This window comes from Ceraceosorus guamensis, assembly GCF_003144195.1.
Source record: "Ceraceosorus guamensis strain MCA 4658 unplaced genomic scaffold IE81scaffold_1, whole genome shotgun sequence".
NCBI classification, from domain to species: domain Eukaryota; kingdom Fungi; phylum Basidiomycota; class Exobasidiomycetes; order Ceraceosorales; family Ceraceosoraceae; genus Ceraceosorus; species Ceraceosorus guamensis.
This window is the reverse complement of record NW_020289996.1, coordinates 327971-351986: the sequence shown is the minus strand read 5'-3', so window position 1 is coordinate 351986 and position 24016 is coordinate 327971. Positions and strand designations below refer to the sequence as shown.

Here is a 24016-nt window from a genome sequence, read left to right as displayed (position 1 = left end):
AAGTCAAAGTCACGAGTGCGAGCAGGCTAGTCACGAGTGGCTACCGCACCTCGATCAATTCGACTTCATGCGCGCGCCTGCTATGTTCAAGGGTGGTCGGAGCGCGCGCCACGTGGCTGGGCAGGTGTCCGGGGTCCTGGAGTTGAACGTGTGGCGCGCGTGGAGGCGACGATTTCATGCGCCCCCGTTAGGACATCCGCGTCCGTGCGCAAAGATGTCGACGACGCGTGGACCACAACAGAGATTTAATGACTTCATTGACCATTCACGATTGGCATGCTGCCGCACGACCGCATCATTCGTGATTGCTGAGGCCACGCAGGTATGCATATCGGTTAGTTCTGTTCACTACCACGACATACTGCGCACACACTCTGCGTAGATTTCGGTAGCAAACTTCGCGCTCGCTACTTCGAAGACGCCACTGCCTTCTAGTGACCACTCAGCATTTCCAAAGCGCTTAGACGCCCGTCGAAGACTTTACAGCTCTCGCACGCCCTCTTGTGCACTATGAAGCTCACAATCAAGAGTCTAGGCGGCTCCAACTTTCAGTTGGATGCTGAGCCTTCGGACACAGTGAGTGCGGCCTCTTTGCGCATGCCTCTGGTTCTCTCATGCTGATGAGGACAATCCGCGCATCATAGATTGCCACCATCAAGTCAAAGATTCAAGCTTTGCAAGGTCATGCGGTGGAGCAGCAAAAGTTGATTCACAGTGGCAAGATTCTGACAGACGGACAGACAGTAGAATCATGTAAGATGAAGGAGAAAGACTTCTTAGTAGTCATGGTGTCAAAGGTGAGCAAGCCGAGCGCTGCACCGGGATGATCAATTGAGGTTGCCGCCAACATTTATGGCACTCGCTGGCTTGATAGAGGTCGCGTTCAAAATCTCATTACTAAACGCTTGCACATGCTCCCTGCAGCCAAAGGCTCCGAAGCCTGCAGAGACCGCTGCTGTGCCTCCCGCAGCTTCGGCTGGCTCAGCGTCGTCAAGCTCTGGCCTCACCACGTCTGTTCCTTCCGCAGCAGCGCCGTCTACTACCTCAGCCTCCGAAGGCGCGACCTCCACTGCGTCCGACCCGTCCACCGCGCCCGTCGGTGCGGCAGGATCTCAGACTTCCTCTGGCACTGCTACTGGACCCGGCTCTTCCTTCCGTAAGTATGCCAATTCCTCGCAGTAGATGCAGGCACCTGATCTCACACTCCGGTCGCGTGCTATCCTCTTCAATTAAGTCTCGGGAGCTGCACTCGAGGCCGCGATCACAAATATCACGGAGATGGGGTTCGACAGATCAGAGGTGCAAAAAGCGTTGCGCGCTTCGTACAACAATCCTGATCGCGCAGTAGAGTACCTGATGACTGTGAGTGTCAAGTTTAAGAACCGCAGTGCGCGCATTCATTTACGCTTAAATGTATGTGCAGGGTATCCCGGAAAATGTTGGACAACAACAAGCACCGCCTCAGGCACAGCCAGCCCAAGCTTCAAGCACCGGTGCAGCCGAGCCACCCCCTACTCCTGCTGGACAGACTGCCGAGACGGCCAGCACAACGGGTGAACAGCAACCAGCAACTGTAGCCCCTTCTGCCGGGGCGGCCACGGCGACAGCGCCCCAAGCTCGCCAGCCTGCTGCTGGCGGTGGTAACTTGTTCGAGCAAGCCGCTGCAGCGGCCCAAGGTGGTAGAGGTGGTGGTGCTGCTGGTGCAGGAGGCGCAGGTCGGGGAGCTGGCGGCGCGCCAGGAGGACTTCCGGGCGAGTCGGACGGTCGTGGCGGTCAAGTGATCGATCTTGCAAATCCCGCCATGCTTCAACAATTGAGGCAACTGGTGCAGCAAAATCCAGCCGCGTTGCAGCCTTTAGTGCAGGCGATTGCGCAGAGCAACCCTCAATTGGCCGAGGCTATGGCTCAAGATCCTGAGGGCGTGCTCTCCATTCTGGCGGCTGGAGGCGGTGGTGCTGGCGACGATGACGAACAGGTCGGCATGGTAAGTATTGCGACCTGATAGCAGCCTCAATTACGTCCGTCGACCAGCCGCAGCATAGTGACACAGTCACATCGATCGCCCTTCGAAATCGCAGGATGAGCTCAGTCCAGAAGACCAAGAGAAGGTACAGCAGGTAAGTATAAGCAAATGACCTGAGCAGCTGCCGTGTCTGGCACATCTGACCTCCTCGGTCCACTTGCAGATTTGCGCAATGGGCATTCCAGAAGACAGGGCCATTGAAGTGTTTTTGATGTGCGATCGCAACGTTGAACTAGCGGTCCAATACTACTTTGGTAAGCGCACCTGCACCGAGCTGACACGATTTGCTCGAACGCTTGCAGCTGCTCAACACCTGCTCTGCCCCTTTCCGATCCGCTTTGTCTTCTCAGAAAATCCAGGTAAGCAGTCAGCTTTGGGAAAGAATAGGCATGACCTCCAGGCCATCACCTGCTGACCAGGAAAGTTTTTCCTTTGCAGGCGACTTCGATGACTAATGTCTGCCGATCCTTACCAAGCCGTGGTGATTGCTCGCGCTTCGTCCCACTCAACAAAGCACCACACGCCTAGGCTCCACCCATTCGTGTCTTGCCAAGCGTAGCCAAGGAAACCCCAGGCTCGCTCTCTGAAATTTCATTCAGCTACGGAACGCGACTGCGTAGAGTTTGACAGATTGTGTCATGGGCGCTAAAGTTGTGTGGAGTGGGCTCACCACGAGCTCGTAGTCTGACACCCAAGACTCACGACGCTCGAGCGCCCAGATGCGCCGAATGCAAGGTCAAGAGTTGGTGGTCATGCGACATGCCTGACTCGCCCATGTCCCCCGGCTGGTGAGATCCGTTGGTAAGATTTGTCCGACGGTCCATCTCCCAACACGCATTCCCGACGATTCTGGGCTGACCACGAAGTGGCAGTCGTCATGTTTGCATGCCAAGCTGGTGACGGATGCGTTGTGTTAGGAAGCAGGTGAAGAGTCGAAGTTACGAGTGGCTTTTGGAAACGTAGATACTACGGCCCACCTCGCGTGTTCTGCGTACCACTTCGCGGTTCCACCAACGCGGGGTACCGCACGGTGGGACGTACGTTCGACCTGCCGAGCCTTGCGCGACGGACCGAGAAGCGCCCTTGCTGCCACAGGTACGTGTTAGGTGGGGTCCAACATTTTGTGTCTGGCGGGATGAAGCGTCACTGCTGCGCCTTAGCAGTCCGCAGAGCGTGACAGAGAGGTTTTAGAGGCGGCGCTCGTCGTGATGAGAGCCGCACGCTGCTTGTCCAGCCGTATACTGTAGCTGCCATACGATGCCGCCGTAGATCGCGAGGGCGCGTGCTGCTGGCGGGTAAGGCGGACTCGTGGAGGTTTACCCCGCGCCTTGCTCGCTTCTTCGCTCCGTCTTGCTCGGCTCCTGCTGCTGAGCTGTTCCTGCCATTGCATGACGAGTGACGCGCGACGCGCGCATCTTCTATTTTTGGGCTGCATGGTGCTGCGCGGGGATAGAGTCGTGAGTAGGTGCGCCTCGTGGGTCTTGGTATAAGCTGGACGAGTGATCGTTACGCAGCCTCATCGAGCTGAATGGTCCTTCAAACCCTCGACGCGGCATCGAGAGGACTGCCAAGGTCTGGCCGGCAAGATGCGCAGCAATTAAGACAGGTGGAGAAGGTGCTCAGCAATAATCGTGATTGCGTGTAGCTTTGGGCAACGCAATCGGCAAGGTGCAGCAGAGTCGACGCGGGTCATTCGTGATTGATGCACATCAGACGGTGGATGCTACGGTCCCACCAAGAGCAGACCAGCATGTGCAAGCAGCATCAGATGGTTTGTGAAAGCTGAACACCGCGCACACCCACGACTCGCGCTGACCGCGCCGAGCGAATGTGGAGTGCGGGGAATTTTGCAGCTGCAAACCCGATAGCTGCTGTTTGTGGTGCGCGCTTTAAAACCACCCTTTATGAATCGCTCGTCCCAGACATTTGCTCCTCTGCATACCTACCCATACCTGTGCCAGCCAGCAGCCCGCGCGACCACCTGATTCTTCCTTCGGTCTCACAAGCCTTTGGTTGCGGTCTCCTTGCCCTAGCCAGAGCAGATCGACTGCAGTCTTCGCCACGCCACGCCATCATGACAGCCAGTATCTCTTCAGCTTTGCAGGCTGTCGAGTCTTCTCTGCCACATTGGGCTGCTCCCCATTTCGCAACTGTGCTGGCCCTCACCTCCAAAACGGCCAGTCATCTGCGTCAATATGTTCTCGTGTACGTCGTCTTGCTCGTCTCGGCAATCTTCTACTTTGTGTACAGATGGTGCCTGTATGCGCGCTTCTTTAGCCCTCTCCGACACATGCCAGGCCCAGAGTACGGTCATTGGTTCTTTGGACAGACGATGACCATCATCAGAGAAGAGACTGGCGTGCCTCAAAGAAGCTGGCACATGAAGTACGGACCGCGCATTCGATTCAGCGGTCTAATGGGTGCTGAACGCGTCTCCTTCACCAACTACAATGCTCTCAGACAGTTGCTCATCGAAGATCCCTACAACTACACCAAACCCAGCTTCGTCAGATCGCTCCTCGGCATCGTAGCTGGTTATGGCCTGCTCACGCTCGAGGACAGAGAGCACGTAGACATGAGAAGGTTCATGAATGGCGCCTTCGCCTTCAAATGGGTCGAAGCGCAGTTCGAAGCTTACTATAAGCACATCAACGGCCTGGTCGACATCCTCAAGGAGAAGATTGACGAGGCGGAGAAGTCAAGAGGAGAAGGAGAGGGAGTGGTGATGGAGGTGACTCAAAGCATCAACAATTGCCTGCTCGATATTATCTGCGACACTGCTTTCGGCTATCAGACAGACCACCTGCACAATCCAGAGGAACCGCTCGGCAAATCCTTCGAGACGCTCGTCAACATGCAAGGAGGGGCAAACATGGCGGTCATCATACTGTTCCTGACCCTGCCTGGCGGACCAAAGATTGCCAAGTGGGCTACGGAACAGACCTGGACCGGACCATTGTTGCAGCGCATCGCCGACTTCTTCCCCTTCGGCATCGGGGCGCTGAGCCGCGTGGCCACTTTTTGCACGAACCTCTCCCGCATCAAGCAGATCAGCCAAGAGATGCTTGATCAAAAGCTGGCCGAAGCCAAAGCTCTTCGAAAGGCTGGAGGCAACGAGTTCGAAGCTAGCGGAGGAAAGGTCGACGTCTTCAGCTTGTTGGTCAAGGCCTCTCTGGACGAAAAATCGAGCTACCGCATGAACGCAGAGATGATACAGAACCAAGTGCTGACATTTTTGGGTGCAGGACACGAGACTACCGCTTCAGGAGCGGCCTGGGCGCTTTGGGAACTCGCGCAGAATCAAAGGGTGCAGAATAAACTTAGACTGGAGTGTCAAGAACTCATTTCTCGTCGTGCCAATCCCGAGTATCAGGACATCAAGCACCTCAAGTACCTCAACCACGTGGTCCAAGAAGTCATGCGACTTCGACCGCCCGTACCTCACACGGCTCGACAAGCTCGCAAGACCTCGACCATCGATGGCGTTCTCATTCCCAAGGGTACGCTCATCTACATTCCCAATTGGGTGTGTAACACGGACCCAGAGGTATGGGGACAAGACGCGCTGGAATTCAGACCTGAACGCTTCGACGAGCTGAGCGAAAAGTACAACAAGACATTTAGCATCTTGACCTTTATCGCTGGCGCTCATCATTGCATTGGTCGAGTCACGGCAGAGAATGAGCTAAAGGCTTTGCTGTGCACTCTGATTGCCAATTTCGAATTCCACAAGAAGGATCCTGAACAGACTGTCAAGAGGACTTCGGCCATCACGATGAAACCGCAAGGCGGACTGGAACTCCTGGTCAAGCGGGCCGGACCCGCTCGAGCAGCCTAATTTATGCTCGTCCTATGACCTGCAGCCTTTGCCACCCATAATGCTGGGTTTACTCCTCGGAATCTGATGTATCATGAGCACACGCAAAGGACCTTGATAGAGTGCGCGCGAGTGAAAGCCTATCTGATATTGTTACAAATGATGAAGGAGTGGCACTGGCCTGTGTCTGCAGAGAGTGGTCGTTCATACAGGTTCGTATCCTCCACGCCCGCTGTTGCGATTTCCCAAACCAAGATTTGAGAGCGTAGCAGCAACGTGTCGAGCGAACTCTCTTGCCTGCAGGGGTTGTTTGCTAGATCAGTATCGAATGAGGTAGCAGGAGACGCTGCACATCGAGCACACTCACCAGGTACGGCGCCTCTCGAGCCAGGTCGGTGGCGGCTCCGGGCAAACGCACAACGCCGTACTGAACGATCACGACGCGAGCGGTTGCGGTCATAAGCAGGCGATCCAGCCTAACGCAGGTCTCACTGATACAACTCACCTGATTGTAGTTGTGCCAAGTTCCAACGGCAAGCCAGCCCACCGCACCGAGAAGAGCCAGAACGACGATCCACGTGAACCAGCCCCAGCCGCCTTTCGATCCGTCTTCTGTCTCTTCATCTGATGCAGGGTCCGTGTCTGAAGGTGCTTGCGGCCCCTTGTCTTCGTCCGGCGGAGTTGGCAAGGGATCCGGAAGCGCTCGATGAGCGCATGCAAAAGGGGTGTGCCAGGCGAGCGAGAGGTTACCAGCTTGAATGTCGAGAAATTTGAGAGTTGGCTTACTCTCCTACAGATAAAACAAGAAATGGTGCGTAGGACGGCTGTAAGTTGGAGGGCGTGACAGACAAGCTCATGCGCGGATATCGACTTACCGATTCAGCGTCGGGATCGCAAAAGAACTCAATGTGAGTGTGTTGCTTGATGCCCGCATACATCTGACCTGCTAGAGACAGCATCACGCTCCTCTCCACATCTTTACCGCTACCGATACTGAGCTCGTGTCCCAGCTGTGCGCTCCACTCCACCTCTCCCGCTCCTCCGACCGATCCTGCGCTAGACAGAATGTTGGTCACTCTCAGATTTCCATCTAGCACGTTGGAGACTTTGGTGCAGACCCTTGTGTCTGGTCCACAATGATTTTCAGCAGAGCTCCTTCTCCATCTGTCGCTCAAATGGTCAGGTAGAGAATGGCATAGACTCAGAGCTATTTCTGTAAGCGTGGTGGATGGAGGTGTGGCGGTCTCGCTAACGATTTGAATGGGCGAGGGCAAGAGGGTCAGATCGTACTTGTTCGACTGGCCAGATGCATCTGAGAGGGACAAGTGACAGTTGAAGTGACCGTCCGATCTGGTATCAAGAGTTGTCAAGAGTTGAGCTTCGATGCGTTGGACAGTCGAGATGAGCGCGGCAGAAGCGAGCAGGAGTGGAATGGTGAAGCAGAGCGATCGCATGATGGGAAAGGAGGCCAGAGTATGTCCTACGCGGAGTTTGGATGGAGCGGCTTGTGCACCAGGCTTAGTGAGACATGGAATGAGGCCAGTATTGCTCGTTCAAACGAGTGTAATGCGCCCAAAGAGGGTCAAGGCAGAGTTACTCGACGATGCGTGATGGTGAGTCGAGTCGTGAGCGTGTGTGTCAAGCAAGCGATAAGCGCGCAGCAACACGCCGTACCGGTCCAACATGCAGGCAAGTCTAAGGGCCCATACGCTCGTTATACAGCAGAGCGTGGCTCCTCCACACACGCGCGCGCCGCACGCAGGGGGAACCCGCTCGGGTGCGGGCGCGGGGAGCAGGCCCTAGCTTCATCGTGAGTCGGCACCTCACTCACGATCGCAACTCTCGACTGGCACCACGAGCTACCAACATAATATTTCAACCAGGGACGGACGGCTCTCGCTGACATCAGAGCAGCCGTCACAGCTCACCGTGGCAAAATGGATTATTGACGAGTCGAGAGACGCAAATACTGTGAACTTACGTTGTTGTTCAATCGAGGCATCTGTATGCACAGCCTGTTGATCGTGCACAAGCGGAGATATGGCCTTGATGCAAGAAGAATGCAAGTTCACAAGATCATTGAGTGATCGTATATGTTTGAAGCCTACAAATACGTGACTTGTGTGCCCCTGTGATCAGTGCCGGGATGTGTTTCAGCTGGAAGCGCTAATCTCAGCCGGATGCGAACAGTGTTACTCACATGCGCATGGTATCCCAAAGCTTAGCAGCGGCCAATCGAACCAGTCCAGGTCTGCTATTTCCGCCGCCTCCTGATTGTGGTTCGGTCGTGCTGCCTGCAATTCTTCTCGCGGTGCCCAACCTTCCGACGCCTCGGAGCGAAGTTGCATAGGCAGCAGCGTTCCGAAGTATGCTCAGTGCCACCAGGATGACACCTACCCATCGAACAGCAGCCATCGGATGAGTCTTTAGCATCTGTGCAAAGCGGTTGAAGAGCTGCAGGATGCCTGATCGAGCGTTCGTGGACTGCGAGCTCGACAGAGATCTGGAGCGATCCAACGTCGAATCCCGCTCGTGACCACGCGCGAGATAGTCTCGCACAGAAGATCGTCGAGCTGCAAAGTCGGAAGAGGATGTTGGCTTCGCCACGGCTTTCTGCTCAGCCCTGCTCGCACCGTCTTGGGACGATGCGGATCGCTGTGGCTGAGGTCGCCGTTCTGATGGACGTTCGACGTCCGCCTCGGCAGCAGAAGAGCGCGCGCTGGCCCCAGATGAGCTACTCAAGCGCCTCACCCTCCTTTTGCCTTCGCCTTCGCCGGCAGCTCTCTCCGAACGAGCTCTGCTGGAGGACGCACTAGCGGATGAAGGCATAGAGGCAATGGCAGCAGTAGCTCCCGTAGCAGCAACAGCCTTCGACTCTGAAGCTCGGCGCGCCTTTTCCGCTTCGTATGCTCGTGTCGCTGCTTCTGACGCGATCCGTCTGCGCTCCGGGCGAGAAGCTATGTGGTCTTTGGCCGCATAGAGCCGGTGCAGCAGTGCCTAGTCCCCGTCCAGACGGCATCGGAGCAGCATCGTCAGCTCCGAGAGCAAATATATGCTGACAAGTCCAGATCTCCGACCTGATCTGAGCTTCACTTTCCAGCTGGCTCACCTCTTTGCTCTGCGAATCTCCGCCACCAGACAAGCTGATAAGCTGTTCAGCATAGTCCCATTCTCCCGCTCTGGCTCCGAGTACATGCAGGGTGTACAGTTCCAGAACGCGGTCGTATTGTTCCTGTCTCGCTTGGAGAGCCTTGACGCTCATAGCACTTTGCTCATGCCCTAGCAGGGGAGCAGAGTGGGCAGCCAGAACCCATTCGCAGATCGATCTGGCTGCTTTCAGACCCGAGAGCGAAGCCGCATTTGTGGAAGCCATTTCTTTGCGCGAAACGACTCTGTTGAAGTTCGCGCTCGGTTCGCTATCTGTATGAGCGCCATCCACCCGCAGCGCGCTCATGATGGCAGCAGCAACCAAACCCCCCGGCAGGTCGAGGGGTGAGCGCAGCGTGCTAGGCGAAGGATCCAAAGAGTCGAGCTCGCTCCAATGCGAGATCAGATCAGGATGGTATGCCTTCAGCGGCTCCTTCCACAGCTCTAGCAGAAAGTCTTCCACAGGCAAGCCCAGTCGATGTTGGAGCTGTTGCGAGGCTTGGGAGGACTGCCGTTTTAATGCCTCGAGGATGGGAGCGCCAGAAGGATTGCGCGGCTCATACAACGTGGCAAAGATTGTCAATCGCAAGATCAACAGCCTTTCCAATACTTGTGTCAATTCTGCATCCCGCGGCGACTCTGTACCTTCGTTGAGCAGGTCCAGAGCAGCTTGGCTGGTCAAGAGAGCACTGGCGTGGCTGCGCTGCAAGAAAGCTCTCGCTGCTCGAGAGTAGAGAGCTTGGGCCGAGTCCGAGGCATTGTAAAGATCACGCGGTAGTAGAACAGTGGACGAATTTGGGGAGAGCGGCGCGCCGGGCAAGGAAGATATGGATGAGGAGAGCGAGCGCAAGCCATGCTCTTTGGAACGCAAAGCTGAGGTGGTGGGTTGCAGAGTCTGCATGACTGCCGGGTCTCAGCCGTAATGTGTGTCGTGGGGAAGCTGAAGGTGATGGAATTGAACAGCAGAGCTTTCCCTCTTGAGCTGCAGAAGGTGGTGTGGTAGAGCGAAGTAGAGGCCGGCATTCGGTCGGTGAGATGTGCGCCCGCTCCACCAAGGTGGTTCGCGAGTTCACGCTTTCACCCCTCGTCATCCATCAACCTTCGACTTTTGACGCTTCTACCGGGCCGAGCGGAGCGGAGCACCACGCGCGGGCAGGGAATGCAATCACGTGCGCGTTAGGCTGCCTCCACTCAGACTCTTCATTGACTTGGGCCTGACCAATTAAGTGATCAGCTTGCATCAAGATCATTCACGACATTCACGATTGCACCAAATCGTGACTGATCTTGCCTACATGCGTATACTGATTCTCGAATACTTCGTCTGATGAGGCTGTTGTTAGAGAGAGAGGCGCTTGTGGGGTGCCCAGCATTCCTTCGCTCTCCAGCCCTCTAAATCTATGCTTCCGTCTGTATTCAGGCGAAGCTCCATCGTTCAATCAAACTCACTCGAGGCGGCTTGTTGCCGACTGCCGCTCTGGACGAGAGCATACAACAACAGCTTCGAATGTCAACAGTGCATCTTCAGGCTTTCCTTCTCTCTCTAGCATCACTGCAACATTTCATCAGTTGCGCACAGTATGCCGGCTCAAAGTCGACGCTCTGCCAAGCTTCAGACAGCGGCCCCGACCACAGTGCAAGAAGCCTCTGCAAGCAAGATCCCGACAGCGAGCGATTCTTCTGCTACCACAACTTCAAAGGCAAGCGCGACCTCGTTCCCGCTATCTCGTCTTCCGGATCTTCCATGGTCCCGAATCGACGTTCGCAAGAATCCATGGCTATACAGACCAGCGCGTGGCGAGCAGGGTGTTCTTCAGATCGAGCCGTACAAATCCGAGCTCCTACCGCTCTGGGCTTTCAAGGACGAAGAGACAGCTAAAAGGAGCTCAAAAGATCTCTTGAACATGTTTGAAAAGTACAAGGGAGAGGATGACTTTGTAGGGTGTGAGTGCAGTGTGCGGCGTGTACACTCGTACAAGCGTCGCAAAGAATCGCTCAAATTGGCCATCGCAACACCTCTTGCTTGCACAGGCGACATGGCGCGCAAATACATCCAGGTAAGCGTCGCCCAAAAGTTTGAGCGACAGGTTGCATCCACCACAGCACTCTGACCGAGCGTAGTGACCCATTGTGCAGATGGGCTTGACTCGCGCGCGACGCTATGCGAATCACGCGGGGGGCAAAAAGTACTCTCCCAGCGGCGTAGAGCTTCCCAGATCCAACGCCGAAGATCCCATCAAAGCTGCCTCGGCCCTAATCTTCCAGAAGGTGCTCGAAGAGCGCGTCAAACCGGACAGAAAGTACGCAGCCCTGCGAGCTGCCTTTGCGCGAAGGTATGACGGAGGTGAGATACCTGAGCTGAGCGAGCTCACGAGAGATGGTATCGTCCGGCCGCCCACAGACGCCGAGGTGGAAAAAGAAGGCGCGCAGAAGAGGAAGCGGGAGGACGACGAGGAAAAGAGGCAGCTGAGACGCCAGGTACGGAAAAAGGAGCGCCAGACCGGCCGATCCGCTGTCTCCTGATGCGCCTCGTGCACTTCCCGAGCTGCTCCTCGGCGTACGTCCCCCGGTTCTCCAAGACAAAAGGTCCCTGAAGCATCATATTTGGTGGGGAAGCCGTTCTGCAGCGGGTGGTTTCAACCGCCGCCCAGGCTGCGCTTTCGTTGGATGTCTCTCCAAACGGCTTCCGCCATCGTAGCAAAGACGCGCGGCGCTGAAGGAGCAGCTGCGTGTGATTCGACCGAGGGAGAAGGGTTTTGCAGCACTCCAGGCTGGCCTCTATCACCACCCGATGCGATGCTGGACTCGATGGGTATTCTGCCAAGAACGGGTACTTGGAGCTCCTGTGCGAGCTTGTCGAAAGACGCGGAGGATCCAAACACTTCGAGGGGAGCAGCGCTTGCCATCCCGGTTTCCAAATGTGACATGTTCAATGCCATTCCAGTAACCTTGGTAACAAGAAGGATGCGTTTCGTCAGCGTCCAACAGTCCAGCGAGCGCCCCTTTCTGAACCCGCGACTCACTTGTACGCCGCACTTCTCGAACATCCGCACCCCTCTTCGTGCATCTATGAGTGCAACGTCTTGCGGCGTGCTCACAATCACCACAGAGTCAATGATCATTAGCTGAGTAAGGCTGAGCAAGACATCTCCGGTGCCAGGAGGAGTGTCTATGACGAGCACATCGAGCCCCGAGCCACCGCCTGCGCCTTCCTCAGCTTCAGGTCCGCCTTGCTCTCCCCTCCAGTCTACATCGAAGAGCAGCTGTTGTGTGGCCTTTTGTACCATTAGACCTCTCCATACGATGGGTGCATCTGATGCTGAGCCCGTGTCCGGCGAAGGTGGCAAAAGGTAGCCCATGGACATTGTGGGGATCCCGTGATTGGTCAATGGCACGAGCTGACCATCTTCATTGTTGCAGGTAGTCGAGGGTGAGCTCGCTTGATCATGGCATGCGCAGGATCGCCTTTTGCGTTGCTCGTCACTCACTCTTGCTCAGTCTTGGCTCGCCAGCTTTGTCGAGCCCCATGAGCTTTGGAACACTCGGCCCAAAGATGTCCAAGTCGAGCAGGCCTACGCGCAAGCTCCGTCCCAAACCTGTACTGCCCGGGCTTAGCTTGGCGAGACTGAGTGCGGTGCTGACAGCAACTGTGGATTTGCCAACCCCACCTTTTCCCGAAGCAATGACCAGCGTGGACCCTACGAATGCTGGACGCCTTTTAGTCGGGGGTCCGGATCTGCGCGGCATGCTCGGTGGCGCGTTGGAAGATGGTAGACCTAGAGGATTGTCATGGCCTCGCGCGCGGCTTGAAGACGTCAGCTTGGCGATATTGCTGGGTAGTTGTGATGGTTCAAGAACCTTGTGAACGAATGGTTTGCCACGAGAGCATACATCGCACCTCGCCTGTGGGGCTGTTGCTCGTAGCAGCTGCCCGAGGCGTGGCCTACACGGCGTGATCGTGGCGTGGGGCATTTTGCACCGTGAGTGCGAGCACGGCTGGTGCGATGTCAGGGCGGTCCAGCGCTGTGATAGAGGCAAAGCGATTGGGGATCAAAGTCAAGAGGTAAGAAGGCGATGGCAGCGCACGAGCGCGCGTGTACGTGCTCGCGAGCAGGGATGAAGGTCCGAGGGCCGGGTACGTGGGACCCTTCTTTGGAAGATGATGCATGCCTCTGCAGCCCGCGTGGCCCGAGCGCTTTCAGTCCCGCGGTTGCGTTAGAGCTAAGCTCGTGATGCTTTTTTGTGGCGCGTGGTGTTGCGGGCGCGAGCCGTGTGTCGGTTGCAGTCGTGAGTGTCGTGACGACCGCCCACCGCTCACTTACCCGCATCTATACCCCAGCAATCCCGCAATCGGCATAGTCAATCACCACCAAATGAGCTCTTCAAAAGCCAGCAATTCCTGTGTGACGATCTCAACAAGCAGCAAGCAAAGACGTCCAGCTATATTTCGCGTGGAACCTTCGGGACGTCTTAGACGCAGCACCACCATCCCATCCGAGGAGTCGCTTCCACGCAAGCACCCACACACCTGCTGAAGAATCGGCAAAGCGTGCTGGCAATAGACAACATCGTCTTGCGCAAGACTGCGCGGCCAGTCTTCACCCGCAGCGTAACCTCAAATTGCTGTCCAAACCCTTGTCCGCCAAGTGACGTGCATCTACGTCACCTTCTGGACGAGCGCTTGATCGTACAACAGGGTTCGGCGACCAGACTGCAAGGGCTCGTGGACTCAGACAAGCGGAACATCCTCTCACACTCACTTCTGCGTCTGTCGGAGCCGTCCAAGCGCCAAATCGCTGGCTGAAGGTTGACACATAGAAAGGTGCAACACCAAGTGGGAGGCAGTCTGGTGGGCCACCCTGCACCAAGGTGGACTCCAAGGGGTCATACTGTTCGGCATGGCGATTCTACCCACCTCGCCCCTGCGGCGACGAGCTAGTGGCATCGTTGGCAATGGCAGCAATGGGCCCCAAACCAACGGCGAAAATCCTTTGTGAGTCTCCTGACTGAGCACATTCTGCCTTGGCTGCATTCACGCGCATGACTCCTTTAGACAGCGTCCCGACCATTCCTAACTGGCCTCGTGACTACGACACTTCTGAAACTGACACTTTGACGCCTTCATGCTCAGTCGGTGGGGTATCATTGGTACTGGACCGTTAGCTACCCGCTTCATAGCGGAGATCAGGGAGCGCGAATCGGCGGTTGGCAGCAGTTCACGCAGGTGAGTTGAGGAGGACCCCATAAAAATGGCGCCCTTCGCAGTTTCTGCAAACGAAGGCACAAGGGGAGAGATGTCTCCCCAGCAGATTTGCACCAGAGTCTAAAATAATGCGATGCGAAGCTCCTCCGCTCGACAGTTGCGCATATACTCACCCACTCGTCCACGTCGCAGCCAACTAGCCCACAAAGTTCTCGCAGTCCAGGCCGCCTCAAAAGTCCTAATGACTTCATTCCTACATTCCAACTTTCCCCCTTCGACCTCAGCGCCCTCGAGCCACTCGACCATCACCGAAATGCTGGCCTTGTCTGAAATTGATGCTGTCCTGGTCGCAACGTCCAATCAGAGTCAAAGAGGCGATCAGGCTGCCACTGCCCTCAGGGCTGGCAAGGCAGTGTTGCTCCCCAAGCCTTTGGGTGTTAGCGCCGCCGAGGCTAAGGAGCTCTGCGCTCTCGCTACAAAAAACAGAGCGTGGCTAGCTATGCCGATGTCGGACGGCACAACGTGAGTGCGGATCGGAAGCCCACACGGAGGAGAGTTGTCATGTAACAGCAGCCGAGATGAGAAGCGGATTCGGTCCGCATCTCATTTATCAGACGCGTGGCACTGACGCGATTCTACTGGTCTGGTCAATCCCGATAAACGCGCTGCAGACTAGTGCACGCTGCGGATCACTGCTCACAAGGCGTCCAAGGGAAAATTTCCGAAACGCCTGCCTTGGCTTGGTCGCAAAGCTTAGCCGTGCTAGAGGTGCGTTGCACGCCAGGCGTCCCCGTACTCGCAATTCATTTGAGCACGCCTTTCCCGTGCGCAGATTTTGGATGACCTTCGGATACAAGGCAACTTGCCAGCACCTCCCGACCAGCCACCTGAAGAGCCAGCAGAGCCTCTTCATAGCGCCAAAACGACGTCGGCCCGATCTATTGCAGTCCCAGGGAGCGCGGGCGCCGTTGCCTTTCCAAGAGACGAAACGTCATCCAAGGGAGATGATGAGACCTGTTTGAGCGGCCCGCGAAGCGCACCTTTACAGACAAATCGACCTTCGAGTCGCTTGAGCACCACGAGCGAGACCAGCGTTGCCAGTGGGAGCGCAAGTCATGGAGATGCCAGCGCAGACAGAGGTATGTCACTCATGCCCGCACACGCCGAGCAAACGCTGATGCTGCAATCAACGCGCATCTCGTCAATCCCTGATTAGGAGCTTTGCGGGCTCAGGTGCAGGAGATGAAACACATCATCAGGCAGCAAAAGGGCGTCATTGCCACGCTGGAGCAGAAAGCAGGCCTGCAATCTGGTGCTTCTTCGTCATGGGCTGCGCCATCGAAATACAAAGGTGCGCAGGGGTCAGGCGTGGGTATGGGAACGCCTCCCTCTGCGTATAGCAGGCTAAGAGTCGTGAGCGGTGCTTCCGATCGAGATGGCGTCACGTCGGATCGGGAAGGCGTCCGCAGTGCAAGTCCGGCCGGCAGCATCTCGAGCGTTGGCCGTCGTCGGCGCCGAGATAGTGGAACTGCGACAAAGATGGATCCTGCAGTTGTCCCTGCAGGCGGTGCTAATCAACTGGGACTAGCTGCTGTGAAGGAAGCCGGACCTAGCAATCTGGCCCTGGGAGAAGGATTTTTAGCTCCAACAATAGCATCCGAGAATCGGCGCTTGGCAAGCACCAACGGCGCATCCACCGATAGCGCACAGAGTTCAAACGGCATCGTCGGAGGTACGGCAGCAGGAGGTTCGTCTGGCAAAGTCATCCAACAGCTTACAAGCGAGCTTGCCGCTGCGCGCAGCGCGCTGGAGGAGACCAAGGTCCAATTGAGGGCTTCGCAAAAATCTCAGGCTGCGACGCAGCGGTCTTGGGACGAAACAAAGGCTGCTCTGAATAGATCACGAGCGGAGAACGAAAATTCAGGAAGCATGCTCACTCGCAAAGACCGGCAAGCATCGGAAGCGCTAGAGAGAGCTCGGAAAGCTGAGAAGGAGGCCAAGGAGCTTGGTAAAGCGAGCAGAGAATGGGGTTCGCGGGTGAGAGAGGTGGAAGCGGAGCTGGGGGAAGAGAGACGACGCAAACAGAAGACCGAGGCAAGCTATGAAGCCTTGACGAGCGCTTGGAAGACGATGCGAGAGACGTGGGAGAAGGAGCTTGGAGGTTTGAGAAAGCAGTTGAAAGACCAGATCGCTGACAATGCGGCACAGGCCAAGAAGATGACCGACACATTCGACGAGGCCAAGCAGGCTTGGTTAGGTCGCGAAAGCGAACGACAGAGTCTCGATACGACTTTGACAAGACTGCAAGAGGAGAGAGAAAAGGCGAAAGAAATTGTCACCAGGCAGGTCGAAGAGCTGGTCAAACAGCTGGTCGAGCATGAGAAGCACACTGGCAGTCAAGACGCCATCGTGGAAGAATGCGCCTCTGCCGTCCGACGAATGATCCGTTTGGCCAGGGCAAACGATACAACCACGCCTTTCTAATGCGCCAAGCATCTTTGCTGCACTTTGCGCCTTCTGACTATATGCTGGACAGCACAGCACGGTTGACGAGAATCCGACTACTACATCTCATTGTACCCTTTCACTTTTTCCCTACGCCCCCCCATCTCTGGACACAACGCGCCTGCCCCTTCGCTGGACGGAGCAAGGCTTCGAGACGCTTCAACTTGCAATTGCACTTTCCCATCTATTCGCTTCAGATCAATCACAATGCACATGGACACTTGTATCTCAATGTCATAAAACCTGACCTATGTGCGAGCAGCCAGCGTGACGCTTGTTTGACTGGTGGTGCAACGACGTGCCATGATGACCCATGCTGCGCAGCAGAAGTCACGAATGCTGAATCACAAATGTCGACGCCGAAAACGCGGGCCGAATGAGTCTTAGTCCCAGCATGCAGCAGCGCGGCGGCGCGTGGCTGCGCCTGACGGCTCTGCGCATGCTGATGATGGCCCTCGCGTCGAAGGACACGTAGGCTGTACTCAGACTTGTATGGGCAGATTCACGATTAGCGTGAAATCCGTGATGTTCGTGGCGATGAAATCTCCCATTTTTCAAAGGCGCTTGACCACGATCACAACAGACCTTAGATCGCTCCCTCTGCCCTCGTTCACTCGATTACCATCTCCCAACGTGGGCGCCTGCTGATCCCTCGACGTTGCTCAAGTCGACACCCGTCTGCGAAGCGTGGGCTGGATCGGATTTGTTGCACCGGGGGCTTGGCTCTCGCTCCCAGTCTTCATTTTTGCTAGCTGCAGCAGCTCGACCGTGAGGGCTACTTCCGCCAACTACACTTCCGGCAGCTCACTTGCGAACCCTATCTGCAGCCTTTTCAAGTCTTCCGCCCCCTTGCTGATTCCGCGCACCACTGCGATTTCGTAGGATTCGAGTCAAGAAGACGACGCAGCAACACCATCCACTTGCACACCCATCATGTCTAGCAGCATGAACACGACGCTCAACAGGCTCAACAGCGTCACTGCTTATGCCACAACTGTCCTCTTGGCAGTGCTGAGCATCGTGGCTTACTCGGCTTACCCCCTGAATCCCAAGCCGGATCCGAATGCCTTCTTGAAGGTGGACCAATTGGAGGTGTGAGTGGGGTTGCGCGGGCCGGGCAATAGATGGCTCGAGAGACAGCTGTGAAGCGATCCAAGTGGGATGGACATGACAGCTCATTGTGCTCACTGCCTCACTCTTGATCGTACGCTGCAGCGTGAGAGCAAGAGCGACATGGCATTCGGATCGCAGGCTGCAAGATTATCTAAAGGTCCAATTCTCAGCCGAGCTGGATCTGCGTCCTCTCTTCACTTGGAACACAAAGCAGATCTTCTTGAGCTTATCCGCCCACTACGCTTCTCGAGCAAGCGAGGACAATAGGATCGTCATTTGGGACAGGATCATCAGGAGAAAAGAGGACAGCAGGATCTTTATCGAAGATGCCGTCAATCGATACGCTTTCAGAGAAGTCAGCACCAGCTTTGCGTGAGTTCGGGCATCGGTGCAGTATGCAAAATCACTGTGCTAACGCTCTCTATGTCTCTCCACCTACAGCAACGTCAATTCTACGTACTTTACGCTGCACTGGAACGTCATGCCCTACGTCGGTGTTCTCGCATACGGAGACGAGCTTTCGACAGCGCAGCTACCCGTGCCCAAGCGCATCGAGGGCGATTCGAAGAATGAGGAGAGGGTGTGGTACTGAAGGGAGAAGCAGACAGGGCAGAAATCACATCGAGTCATCCCTGGCGTGGGCCATCCGACCGCAGGTGTGAGCAAGCAGTCACCAGTCAAGAGTTCTTGAGGCAGGAGCCTGAGCAAGATCGATGGTCACAAAGTCAAGTGGTAGTCACGTTAATGCGAATCTCGTCGCCAATCATTACATACACCTCGCTGTGGCGTGTCGTCGTTCACTTTGAGCGATGCGTATCCCAGAAAAGGAGATGCACGGCAGCAAGCCTCACTCTGATAGGTTTCGGGAGAAGATGTTGGCATTGCAGCTCGTACACGTGCTACCTGCCCTTGGCGACCTCTTCAGGAGTTTTGGTCCTCAGGCTCAACGCGTGCAGACCCCTCTCGAACTCGGGGGCCATGAGCGCATTGATGGCACGATGTCGTGATATCTGAGACTGGAGAGGATGTTAGGTCAGACCCATGTGTCAGCATGCCCTCGAATGGGACGCATATGAGTCGCAGCTTTGCCAAGATAGTGTCCTTTGAGCGAGCCGACACAGTCAGTCACGGATGTCCTTTCAAGGTTTTGACTCACTTTGCCCTCAAAGGCCGGCGAAATCACTTCTACGTAAAAGTCTGATGAGCAATTGTGACACGAGACAAGGGTGATGAGCTGAAGCGAACAAATGACGACAGGGGCAGGATCCGCCATTGTGCCCAAAAGCACCTACGCACGCGTCTCGCCATTGCCACCATTCTGAGCGACCATGGCCGCATGATGTGCGTGCTTGGAAGAGCTAGCAAGTCAAGAAGGGGGACGTCAGCATCGAGAAAGAAGCCTTGAAAGATGACAACGATACGTCATGAACTGCTTGTTGGTGCGTGCGAATCCAAGACTCACTCGTTCCTGATGGTGACTTGGGCAGGTGCGAATTCCTTTTCCAGCTTGGCTCTCATGGTAGCTTCGACGGACATGCTGTGCAGGCCTGCGGAAGTGTGAGCCTGCCGTGCGTGCAGAGTAGACGTGGAGTGGCTGATTGGAGGCCGTGTCAGACTGGCAAGTTGGCTGATGGGACGAGGAGGGGCAGGCAGATGATTGCTGACAGATGGATGAGGAGAGCTTGACCTGCAGACAAGCCTGGAGGTAGGATTGCCGCTGATGCTGGTGCTGCTGCGATCGCGGCAGATACCTGGCAAGTGGGTCAACGTGCGTTGAAAGCTGCTGCGCATCGTCCAGATCGATCTGTGCTGCTCTCTGCCACTGGTGACAATGGCTCGTGAAAGGTGTCAGATGCGAGATGACTGTGGAGGTTGGGATACGTGTGAATCGTTTTCGTCTGCATGAAGATCACGACTGATTGACTGAATGCACGTCGAAGTGGCTTCTTGAAGCTCGCGACTCTGAGTGGAGTCGCTTGCATGTCGCACGAGAAAGCCGCATCTGCTGTCGAGGCTTCTCCAAGGGCGAGGCCATGGGCTCCACATGCCAAGATTGATTACCTGTTTCCAATTTCTACTTTCAGCTCATGCGCCATCATCACCACTCTCTCTTCCACTCCACTTCTTCACTCCTCCGGCAGGCTTCGATAGCGTCCATCTAGCAAACTCCTACACTGGTTCTCGCTGCCTGAGACATGTCCGTCCTACCTTATGCTACGCTTCAACCCACTTACCCTGCCGTGTTCGATGAGATCGCATCGGCTTCGATTGCAACCGACAAGGTGTGGCTGTCACTCTACGCTTTGAATGCGCCTTCGAGCAGCATACATGCGAGAGTCTGGCTGGAGCCTTGTAAACCTGCTTCCGCCGAACAAGCCAATACGGAAGAGGGCACTGAACGGGCTGCGGGAGTGAGAATAGCAAAGGTGGACGGCAAGGTGACGGTCAAGAGGGTCAAGGGCAGCTCGGTGAGTGGCGCTTGGCACCGCGCGCTTTGGACACTGACGCATTTGGCTCACTGACCTGCTCGCCTATTGCCTTGCTTTTCTTTGAAAGACGGACCTGCTCGTCTCAACCACTTCATCAGAGTTGAATTCGAGCACATCGGCAAGGACCGCTCAGTCCCAAGTCTTATACGCTCCCACCCTGCTGCGAGCTCCACGAAAGGACTTCGGGTCTATCATCAGGGGCCACGAAGGAGCTACAGCTCTAGATGTAGCGTCCTCGACGGCTGTTCCTGGCTTGGAGCGATATGTAGCAGGAGGAGCCGATGGAGCGCTGAGAATCGGCGTGCTTGATGTACCCAAGGAAGACGAAACCATCGACGAATCGGTGAAGGGAGCCGATGAGCAAGGCGAGATCGAGAAGTTGGCGCAAAGGAGGATAAGGGAAAGGGCGAGGCAGTTACAAAGAGAGCAAGTGATCCCATGCAAAGGACATGTGGGAGACATCAGGTCCGCCCAATTCTTTCCCAGCGGTGACGGTGAGTAGCAGATGAGGCGCTTCGAAGACAAGCGGCCTTTCGCTGTGTCTTGCTTGCAGAGACAGTTGACGCGAGCAAGGCTTTTCATCTGCAGTGATCCTCAGCACTTCTTCAGATCACACCGCCAGGATATGGGATGCAAAGGATGGTACATGCGTCAGAGTGCTGAAGGGTCATTCCAGAGCTGTCCTTTGTGCAGCGCCGATCGGACGAGGCAGACAAGTCGTCACAGGAGGAGGAGACGGCACGCTGCGGATATACGACGTCGGCGAAGACAAACAGATAGGCTTGATCGGTTCCGACAGGTACAGCAGCGTCAACGTGATAAGTCTGCGTCCGGAAAGCGTCTTTCCCACTTCCGATCAACCCGCACAGTCCACCTCTGTACCCACCTTGGCAGCTGGGCTAGCCTCGGGCAAAGTCCAGCTCTTTGACCTCAAAAGCAAGAGCTCGATAGGCTTGATAGATACGCACTCTTTTCCGCTCGGCTCGCCTCCCGCAGCGACTGACACGTGGGCCCAATTGTCCAAGAGTGGCGGGATCACTGCTTTGGCATGGATCGACCAGCACACGCTCATCACTGGTACTACCGAAGGAGTCTGTTCGCTGCACGACGTCCGCAAGCTGGGCCCTGGGTCTACGGAAATCGACGACACGACTTCAGATGCATCAGTCAGCATAGAAGGACTAGAAGCGAACGCAGGACCGCCCTGCCTGCTAAGCACTTGGCGAAGGAATGGAGCTGCGATTACGGATATACGTGTAGACACTTCAAAAGCCTCGCTCGGACAAGTCGACGTGCTCGTGGCTACTTCTGACGGACTCCCTTATCGAGCCGACATATCCAAGCTCTTGTTGGGAGCAGCAGGGTCCCGAGCGACTGCGCCCAGAGTCACAGTAGAATACACGGGCTGGGAGGCTGAGAACGTCGGTACGATTCGTCTCGATGGGAAGGGCAGAGTGCTCTGCGCCGGCGCAGAAGGGATGCTCAAAAGGTATTGATCTTTTCAGTCACGCCAAACTCGCGCTCCAGCGCCTGGACAGAATACACATTGCATTCGCGTAGCGCGCTACTTGTTTCAGACCACCGCGTACCTCGCAATCACAAGCGGGCACGACGCCTGGCCAACGTGTCCCTGGGTCTGTTCGAGATGAGCGACCGGGCATGGCGGATTAGCGCGACCTCCTTCAGCCTCTCAGCTTCGCCTTATGGATTGCTCACCTCTCTGAGCAACGCACACTCACGCGCGACCGTATGTGGCATCCGGCTCTGGCTTGTTAGCCAACACCTAAGGTTTGCGGGGACAGCAATCGGAGACAAAGAGAGGAGATCATGAGCGAAATCGTGTCCGTCAAATTTCTTCCCGGCGCTCGATGAGCGCGTACCTTTTCGATCTGCTCGTGCACCTCAGGGGTGAGCTTAGGCAGAATGTCGAGAGCCTTGAGGTTCTCGAGCACCTGTTCAGTTTTCGAGGCGCCAAGAATGACCGTCGAAACATTCTGACGAGAGGAAAGGCGTGCAAGTAAGACAATCAGCTTCCATTCGCCGTCTCGACCAGAAATTGACTGAACTCACCGGGTTGCTGGCAGCCCAAGCAAGCGACAAGATGGCGACGCTGGTGCCCAGAGACTCGGCAATCTTTGTCAATCCCTTGACCTTTTCAATCTTTGCCTGACCCTCTGGAGTCTTGAGCTTGGCAATGGTGTCTGTGAAGGTGTCCGCCTACGCACCACTTGCGACGTTAGCGATCGCTCTGGGCTCAATCGCGCCACAGCCTTGACGCACCTTGGTCTGGTAGCGAGAACCGTCGGGAATCTTGCCCTGTGCAATGTCGTTGTACTTGCCGGTCAAAAGACCGCTCTCGAGCGGCGACCAAGTGGTCAAACCATAGCCGTACTTTTTGTACAGTGGGGCATACTCCTTTTCGATCTTTTCGCGATGCAGAGCGGAATACTTGGCTTGGTCGGCCACAGGAGGAATCAAGCCCAACTTGTCCGCCACGCCATGCGCTTCCTCAATCTGCTGCGCTGTCCACTCGCTGGTTCCCCAGTAGAAGCATCTTCCCGTATCGATGAGATGATTAAAGCCTCGCACAATCTCGTGCATGGGAACGCTGACGTCAGGTCGATGTGCCATTATGACTGTGGATGAGCACAGGGGGTTTTAGAAGGTCAGTCAACAGCCGCGCTGGAGTGTACATCGGTCAATTGGTCCACGATAGTATAGCTCATGTCGCGCACGGCGCGACCGTGTGTACCTAGCCACGACAATCACCACCTTTGAACTCATCTGCGCCACTAACCATCCCAGTACTTGAGGCCAGCGCGCTCCAACGACGCATCTGTGCCTTCCACCTGGCAATGGAAGATGTTTGAGAGCTGGTGAGCAATGTGCCTCTTTGAGAACAGCGCCGGAAGACAAAGACTTACCAAGTGCTTTCTGGAGAGGCCCCTGCCGTTGGGATCCTTGCTTCCGGTGCCAAAGAAGATCTGCAGGCACACGACCAGAACAAGAGTAAGTACAGAGCTCAAACCACAGCCCAGTCCACCTGCTCTGCAGTGCTCGCCTTGGTGATGAGTACAACGTCCGATCTCCTCCAGCCGAGCTCCTTGACCGCTTGTCCCATGGCGACTGGGAGCACAGGATCGCACCGAGCACAGTCAGCTTCGACAGCATCACAGCTCAAACATCACCTCTCCTCCTATTGCACTCACTCTCGCATTCGCCACCGCTGTACACTTCTGCGGTATCAAAGGTGCTGATGCCATTTTCAAAAGCGACCTTGAGAATCTCCTTGGTTTTGGCCGTGTCGACTGTTCCGCTGTCAGTGGGCCATGGAAGGGAGAAGTGTCAGAAGCAATGTGGAGGTGCAGTCGACATGCTTGCGCACTCACCCGTACGTGAGCCAACCACCGAGGGAAAACTTGCTCACTCGCAGACCAGAGTCACCTTTGGGGGTGTGTGTGTGTTTGTGTGGACCGGGTCTACCGCGGCGTGAGCCTCAGTCGTGGATCAGCAAGACTTTATGGGCCATGTGGATCCTTTGCTCACCCAGACGCTGGAAGATCATGTTCTTGGGATCATAAGTAGGATGCGACATCTTGACGAGAGTTGATGAGCGAGCTGTTGCGAGTCCGATGGTGCGAAGTCTAGACATATCCGGCAGATGGTGTTGCGAAGAAAGAAAATGTGCGATGCACCAGCTAAGCGTTCCTTTCAAAGTG

The 24016-nt window shown here is 55.9% G+C and overlaps 11 protein-coding genes across 11 annotated transcripts; 6 read left to right on the top strand and 5 right to left on the bottom strand.

The window, feature by feature from the left end:
* Positions 1-252: 252 nt before the first annotated feature.
* IE81DRAFT_307854 (UV excision repair protein Rad23) lies at positions 253-2574 on the top strand. The gene is made up of 9 exons (XM_025512360.1): positions 253-576; positions 645-797; positions 925-1156; positions 1235-1362; positions 1424-1984; positions 2079-2117; positions 2187-2277; positions 2374-2382; positions 2462-2574. Exons 1-9 carry the CDS (start codon positions 511-513, stop codon positions 2476-2478), a joined length of 1296 nt encoding a protein of 431 aa, XP_025373482.1. The 5' UTR covers positions 253-510; the 3' UTR covers positions 2479-2574.
* A 1370-nt stretch (positions 2575-3944) lies between these two features.
* On the top strand, positions 3945-5954 carry IE81DRAFT_319217 (cytochrome P450). Its single transcript, XM_025512658.1, has one exon. The coding sequence runs from the start codon at positions 4098-4100 to the stop codon at positions 5859-5861; it is 1764 nt and encodes a 587-aa protein (XP_025373481.1). The 5' UTR covers positions 3945-4097; the 3' UTR covers positions 5862-5954.
* On the bottom strand, positions 5875-7466 carry IE81DRAFT_319216 (hypothetical protein). Its single transcript, XM_025512657.1, has 4 exons — positions 6716-7466; positions 6346-6630; positions 6208-6267; positions 5875-6137 (listed from the first exon to the last, which is right to left on the bottom strand). The coding sequence occupies exons 1-4, from the start codon at positions 7292-7294 to the stop codon at positions 6045-6047; spliced, it is 1017 nt and encodes a 338-aa protein (XP_025373480.1). The 5' UTR covers positions 7295-7466; the 3' UTR covers positions 5875-6044.
* A 233-nt stretch (positions 7467-7699) lies between these two features.
* On the bottom strand, positions 7700-10015 carry IE81DRAFT_319215 (hypothetical protein). Its single transcript, XM_025512656.1, has 3 exons — positions 8950-10015; positions 8041-8837; positions 7700-7969 (listed from the first exon to the last, which is right to left on the bottom strand). Exons 1-3 carry the CDS (start codon positions 9886-9888, stop codon positions 7945-7947), a joined length of 1761 nt encoding a protein of 586 aa, XP_025373479.1. The 5' UTR covers positions 9889-10015; the 3' UTR covers positions 7700-7944.
* A 234-nt stretch (positions 10016-10249) lies between these two features.
* On the top strand, positions 10250-11925 carry IE81DRAFT_319213 (hypothetical protein). The gene is made up of 3 exons (XM_025512655.1): positions 10250-10931; positions 11019-11044; positions 11124-11925. The coding sequence occupies exons 1-3, from the start codon at positions 10568-10570 to the stop codon at positions 11508-11510; spliced, it is 777 nt and encodes a 258-aa protein (XP_025373478.1). The 5' UTR covers positions 10250-10567; the 3' UTR covers positions 11511-11925.
* IE81DRAFT_343934 (P-loop containing nucleoside triphosphate hydrolase protein) lies at positions 11624-12734 on the bottom strand (the record flags this gene model as incomplete). The annotated part of the gene is made up of 3 exons (XM_025515758.1): positions 11624-11935; positions 12011-12393; positions 12476-12734. The coding sequence occupies 3 exons, from the start codon at positions 12732-12734 to the stop codon at positions 11624-11626; spliced, it is 954 nt and encodes a 317-aa protein (XP_025373477.1).
* Positions 12735-13854: 1120 nt separating this feature from the next.
* On the top strand, positions 13855-16714 carry IE81DRAFT_4273 (hypothetical protein). Its single transcript, XM_025517339.1, has 5 exons — positions 13855-13980; positions 14119-14712; positions 14862-14958; positions 15023-15329; positions 15407-16714. Exons 2-5 carry the CDS (start codon positions 14324-14326, stop codon positions 16672-16674), a joined length of 2061 nt encoding a protein of 686 aa, XP_025373476.1. The 5' UTR covers positions 13855-13980; positions 14119-14323; the 3' UTR covers positions 16675-16714.
* Positions 16715-17219: 505 nt separating this feature from the next.
* IE81DRAFT_319207 (signal peptidase 22 kDa subunit) lies at positions 17220-18789 on the top strand. The gene is made up of 3 exons (XM_025512654.1): positions 17220-17789; positions 17911-18180; positions 18250-18789. The coding sequence occupies exons 1-3, from the start codon at positions 17629-17631 to the stop codon at positions 18398-18400; spliced, it is 582 nt and encodes a 193-aa protein (XP_025373475.1). The 5' UTR covers positions 17220-17628; the 3' UTR covers positions 18401-18789.
* Positions 18540-19702, bottom strand: IE81DRAFT_319204 (bola-like protein). The gene is made up of 4 exons (XM_025512653.1): positions 19271-19702; positions 19105-19166; positions 18965-19005; positions 18540-18824 (listed from the first exon to the last, which is right to left on the bottom strand). Exons 1-4 carry the CDS (start codon positions 19342-19344, stop codon positions 18708-18710), a joined length of 294 nt encoding a protein of 97 aa, XP_025373474.1. The 5' UTR covers positions 19345-19702; the 3' UTR covers positions 18540-18707.
* A 200-nt stretch (positions 19703-19902) lies between these two features.
* IE81DRAFT_319203 (WD40 repeat-like protein) lies at positions 19903-21930 on the top strand. Its single transcript, XM_025512652.1, has 3 exons — positions 19903-20276; positions 20365-20791; positions 20886-21930. Exons 1-3 carry the CDS (start codon positions 20004-20006, stop codon positions 21791-21793), a joined length of 1608 nt encoding a protein of 535 aa, XP_025373473.1. The 5' UTR covers positions 19903-20003; the 3' UTR covers positions 21794-21930.
* On the bottom strand, positions 21825-23945 carry IE81DRAFT_319200 (putative potassium channel beta subunit protein). The gene is made up of 11 exons (XM_025512651.1): positions 23844-23945; positions 23687-23741; positions 23507-23613; positions 23359-23423; positions 23222-23281; positions 23095-23146; positions 22578-22933; positions 22368-22514; positions 22178-22291; positions 22037-22080; positions 21825-21933 (listed from the first exon to the last, which is right to left on the bottom strand). The coding sequence occupies exons 1-11, from the start codon at positions 23890-23892 to the stop codon at positions 21894-21896; spliced, it is 1089 nt and encodes a 362-aa protein (XP_025373472.1). The 5' UTR covers positions 23893-23945; the 3' UTR covers positions 21825-21893.
* Positions 23946-24016: the final 71 nt, after the last annotated feature.

Excerpts from the sequence above, each read along its gene's own strand:
- IE81DRAFT_319217 (XM_025512658.1), top strand. The coding sequence starts at position 4,098 with ATGACAGCCAGTATCTCTTCAGCTTTGCAGGCTGTCGAGTCTTCTCTG.
- IE81DRAFT_307854 (XM_025512360.1), top strand. The coding sequence starts at position 511 with ATGAAGCTCACAATCAAGAGTCTAGGCGGCTCCAACTTTCAGTTGGAT. Across the intron at positions 1,363-1,423 it reads CAGTAGAGTACCTGATGACT|GGTATCCCGGAAAATGTTGG; the intron begins GTGAGTGTCAAG and ends ATGTATGTGCAG. Across the intron at positions 2,118-2,186 it reads ACCAAGAGAAGGTACAGCAG|ATTTGCGCAATGGGCATTCC; the intron begins GTAAGTATAAGC and ends GTCCACTTGCAG.
- IE81DRAFT_319207 (XM_025512654.1), top strand. The coding sequence starts at position 17,629 with ATGTCTAGCAGCATGAACACGACGCTCAACAGGCTCAACAGCGTCACT. Across the intron at positions 17,790-17,910 it reads AAGGTGGACCAATTGGAGGT|CGTGAGAGCAAGAGCGACAT; the intron begins GTGAGTGGGGTT and ends CGTACGCTGCAG. Across the intron at positions 18,181-18,249 it reads GAAGTCAGCACCAGCTTTGC|CAACGTCAATTCTACGTACT; the intron begins GTGAGTTCGGGC and ends CTCCACCTACAG.
- IE81DRAFT_319215 (XM_025512656.1), bottom strand. The coding sequence starts at position 9,888 with ATGCAGACTCTGCAACCCACCACCTCAGCTTTGCGTTCCAAAGAGCAT. Across the intron at positions 8,838-8,949 it reads GAGATTCGCAGAGCAAAGAG|GCACTGCTGCACCGGCTCTA; the intron begins GTGAGCCAGCTG and ends GACGGGGACTAG. Across the intron at positions 7,970-8,040 it reads CTTTGGGATACCATGCGCAT|GGGCACACAAGTCACGTATT; the intron begins GTGAGTAACACT and ends CACTGATCACAG.
- IE81DRAFT_319203 (XM_025512652.1), top strand. The coding sequence starts at position 20,004 with ATGTCCGTCCTACCTTATGCTACGCTTCAACCCACTTACCCTGCCGTG. Across the intron at positions 20,277-20,364 it reads AGAGGGTCAAGGGCAGCTCG|ACGGACCTGCTCGTCTCAAC; the intron begins GTGAGTGGCGCT and ends TTTCTTTGAAAG. Across the intron at positions 20,792-20,885 it reads ATTCTTTCCCAGCGGTGACG|TGATCCTCAGCACTTCTTCA; the intron begins GTGAGTAGCAGA and ends TTTCATCTGCAG.
- IE81DRAFT_4273 (XM_025517339.1), top strand. The coding sequence starts at position 14,324 with ATGCGAAGCTCCTCCGCTCGACAGTTGCGCATATACTCACCCACTCGT. Across the intron at positions 14,959-15,022 it reads AAAGCTTAGCCGTGCTAGAG|ATTTTGGATGACCTTCGGAT; the intron begins GTGCGTTGCACG and ends TCCCGTGCGCAG. Across the intron at positions 15,330-15,406 it reads AGATGCCAGCGCAGACAGAG|GAGCTTTGCGGGCTCAGGTG; the intron begins GTATGTCACTCA and ends ATCCCTGATTAG.
- IE81DRAFT_319200 (XM_025512651.1), bottom strand. The coding sequence starts at position 23,892 with ATGTCGCATCCTACTTATGATCCCAAGAACATGATCTTCCAGCGTCTG. Across the intron at positions 23,147-23,221 it reads GCCTCTCCAGAAAGCACTTG|GTGGAAGGCACAGATGCGTC; the intron begins GTAAGTCTTTGT and ends TTCCATTGCCAG. Across the intron at positions 22,081-22,177 it reads TGCACGAGCAGATCGAAAAG|GTGTTGGCTAACAAGCCAGA; the intron begins GTACGCGCTCAT and ends CGCAAACCTTAG.
- IE81DRAFT_319204 (XM_025512653.1), bottom strand. The coding sequence starts at position 19,344 with ATGTCCGTCGAAGCTACCATGAGAGCCAAGCTGGAAAAGGAATTCGCA. Across the intron at positions 19,167-19,270 it reads CAAGTCACCATCAGGAACGA|CTCTTCCAAGCACGCACATC; the intron begins GTGAGTCTTGGA and ends TTGACTTGCTAG. Across the intron at positions 19,006-19,104 it reads TGGTGGCAATGGCGAGACGC|ACTTTTACGTAGAAGTGATT; the intron begins GTGCGTAGGTGC and ends ATTGCTCATCAG.
- IE81DRAFT_319216 (XM_025512657.1), bottom strand. The coding sequence starts at position 7,294 with ATGCGATCGCTCTGCTTCACCATTCCACTCCTGCTCGCTTCTGCCGCG. Across the intron at positions 6,631-6,715 it reads GCGATCCCGACGCTGAATCG|GAGAGTAAGCCAACTCTCAA; the intron begins GTAAGTCGATAT and ends TTTTATCTGTAG. Across the intron at positions 6,138-6,207 it reads CTCGAGAGGCGCCGTACCTG|GCAAGAGAGTTCGCTCGACA; the intron begins GTGAGTGTGCTC and ends CAACCCCTGCAG.
- IE81DRAFT_319213 (XM_025512655.1), top strand. The coding sequence starts at position 10,568 with ATGCCGGCTCAAAGTCGACGCTCTGCCAAGCTTCAGACAGCGGCCCCG. Across the intron at positions 10,932-11,018 it reads AGAGGATGACTTTGTAGGGT|GCGACATGGCGCGCAAATAC; the intron begins GTGAGTGCAGTG and ends TTGCTTGCACAG. Across the intron at positions 11,045-11,123 it reads TGGCGCGCAAATACATCCAG|ATGGGCTTGACTCGCGCGCG; the intron begins GTAAGCGTCGCC and ends CCCATTGTGCAG.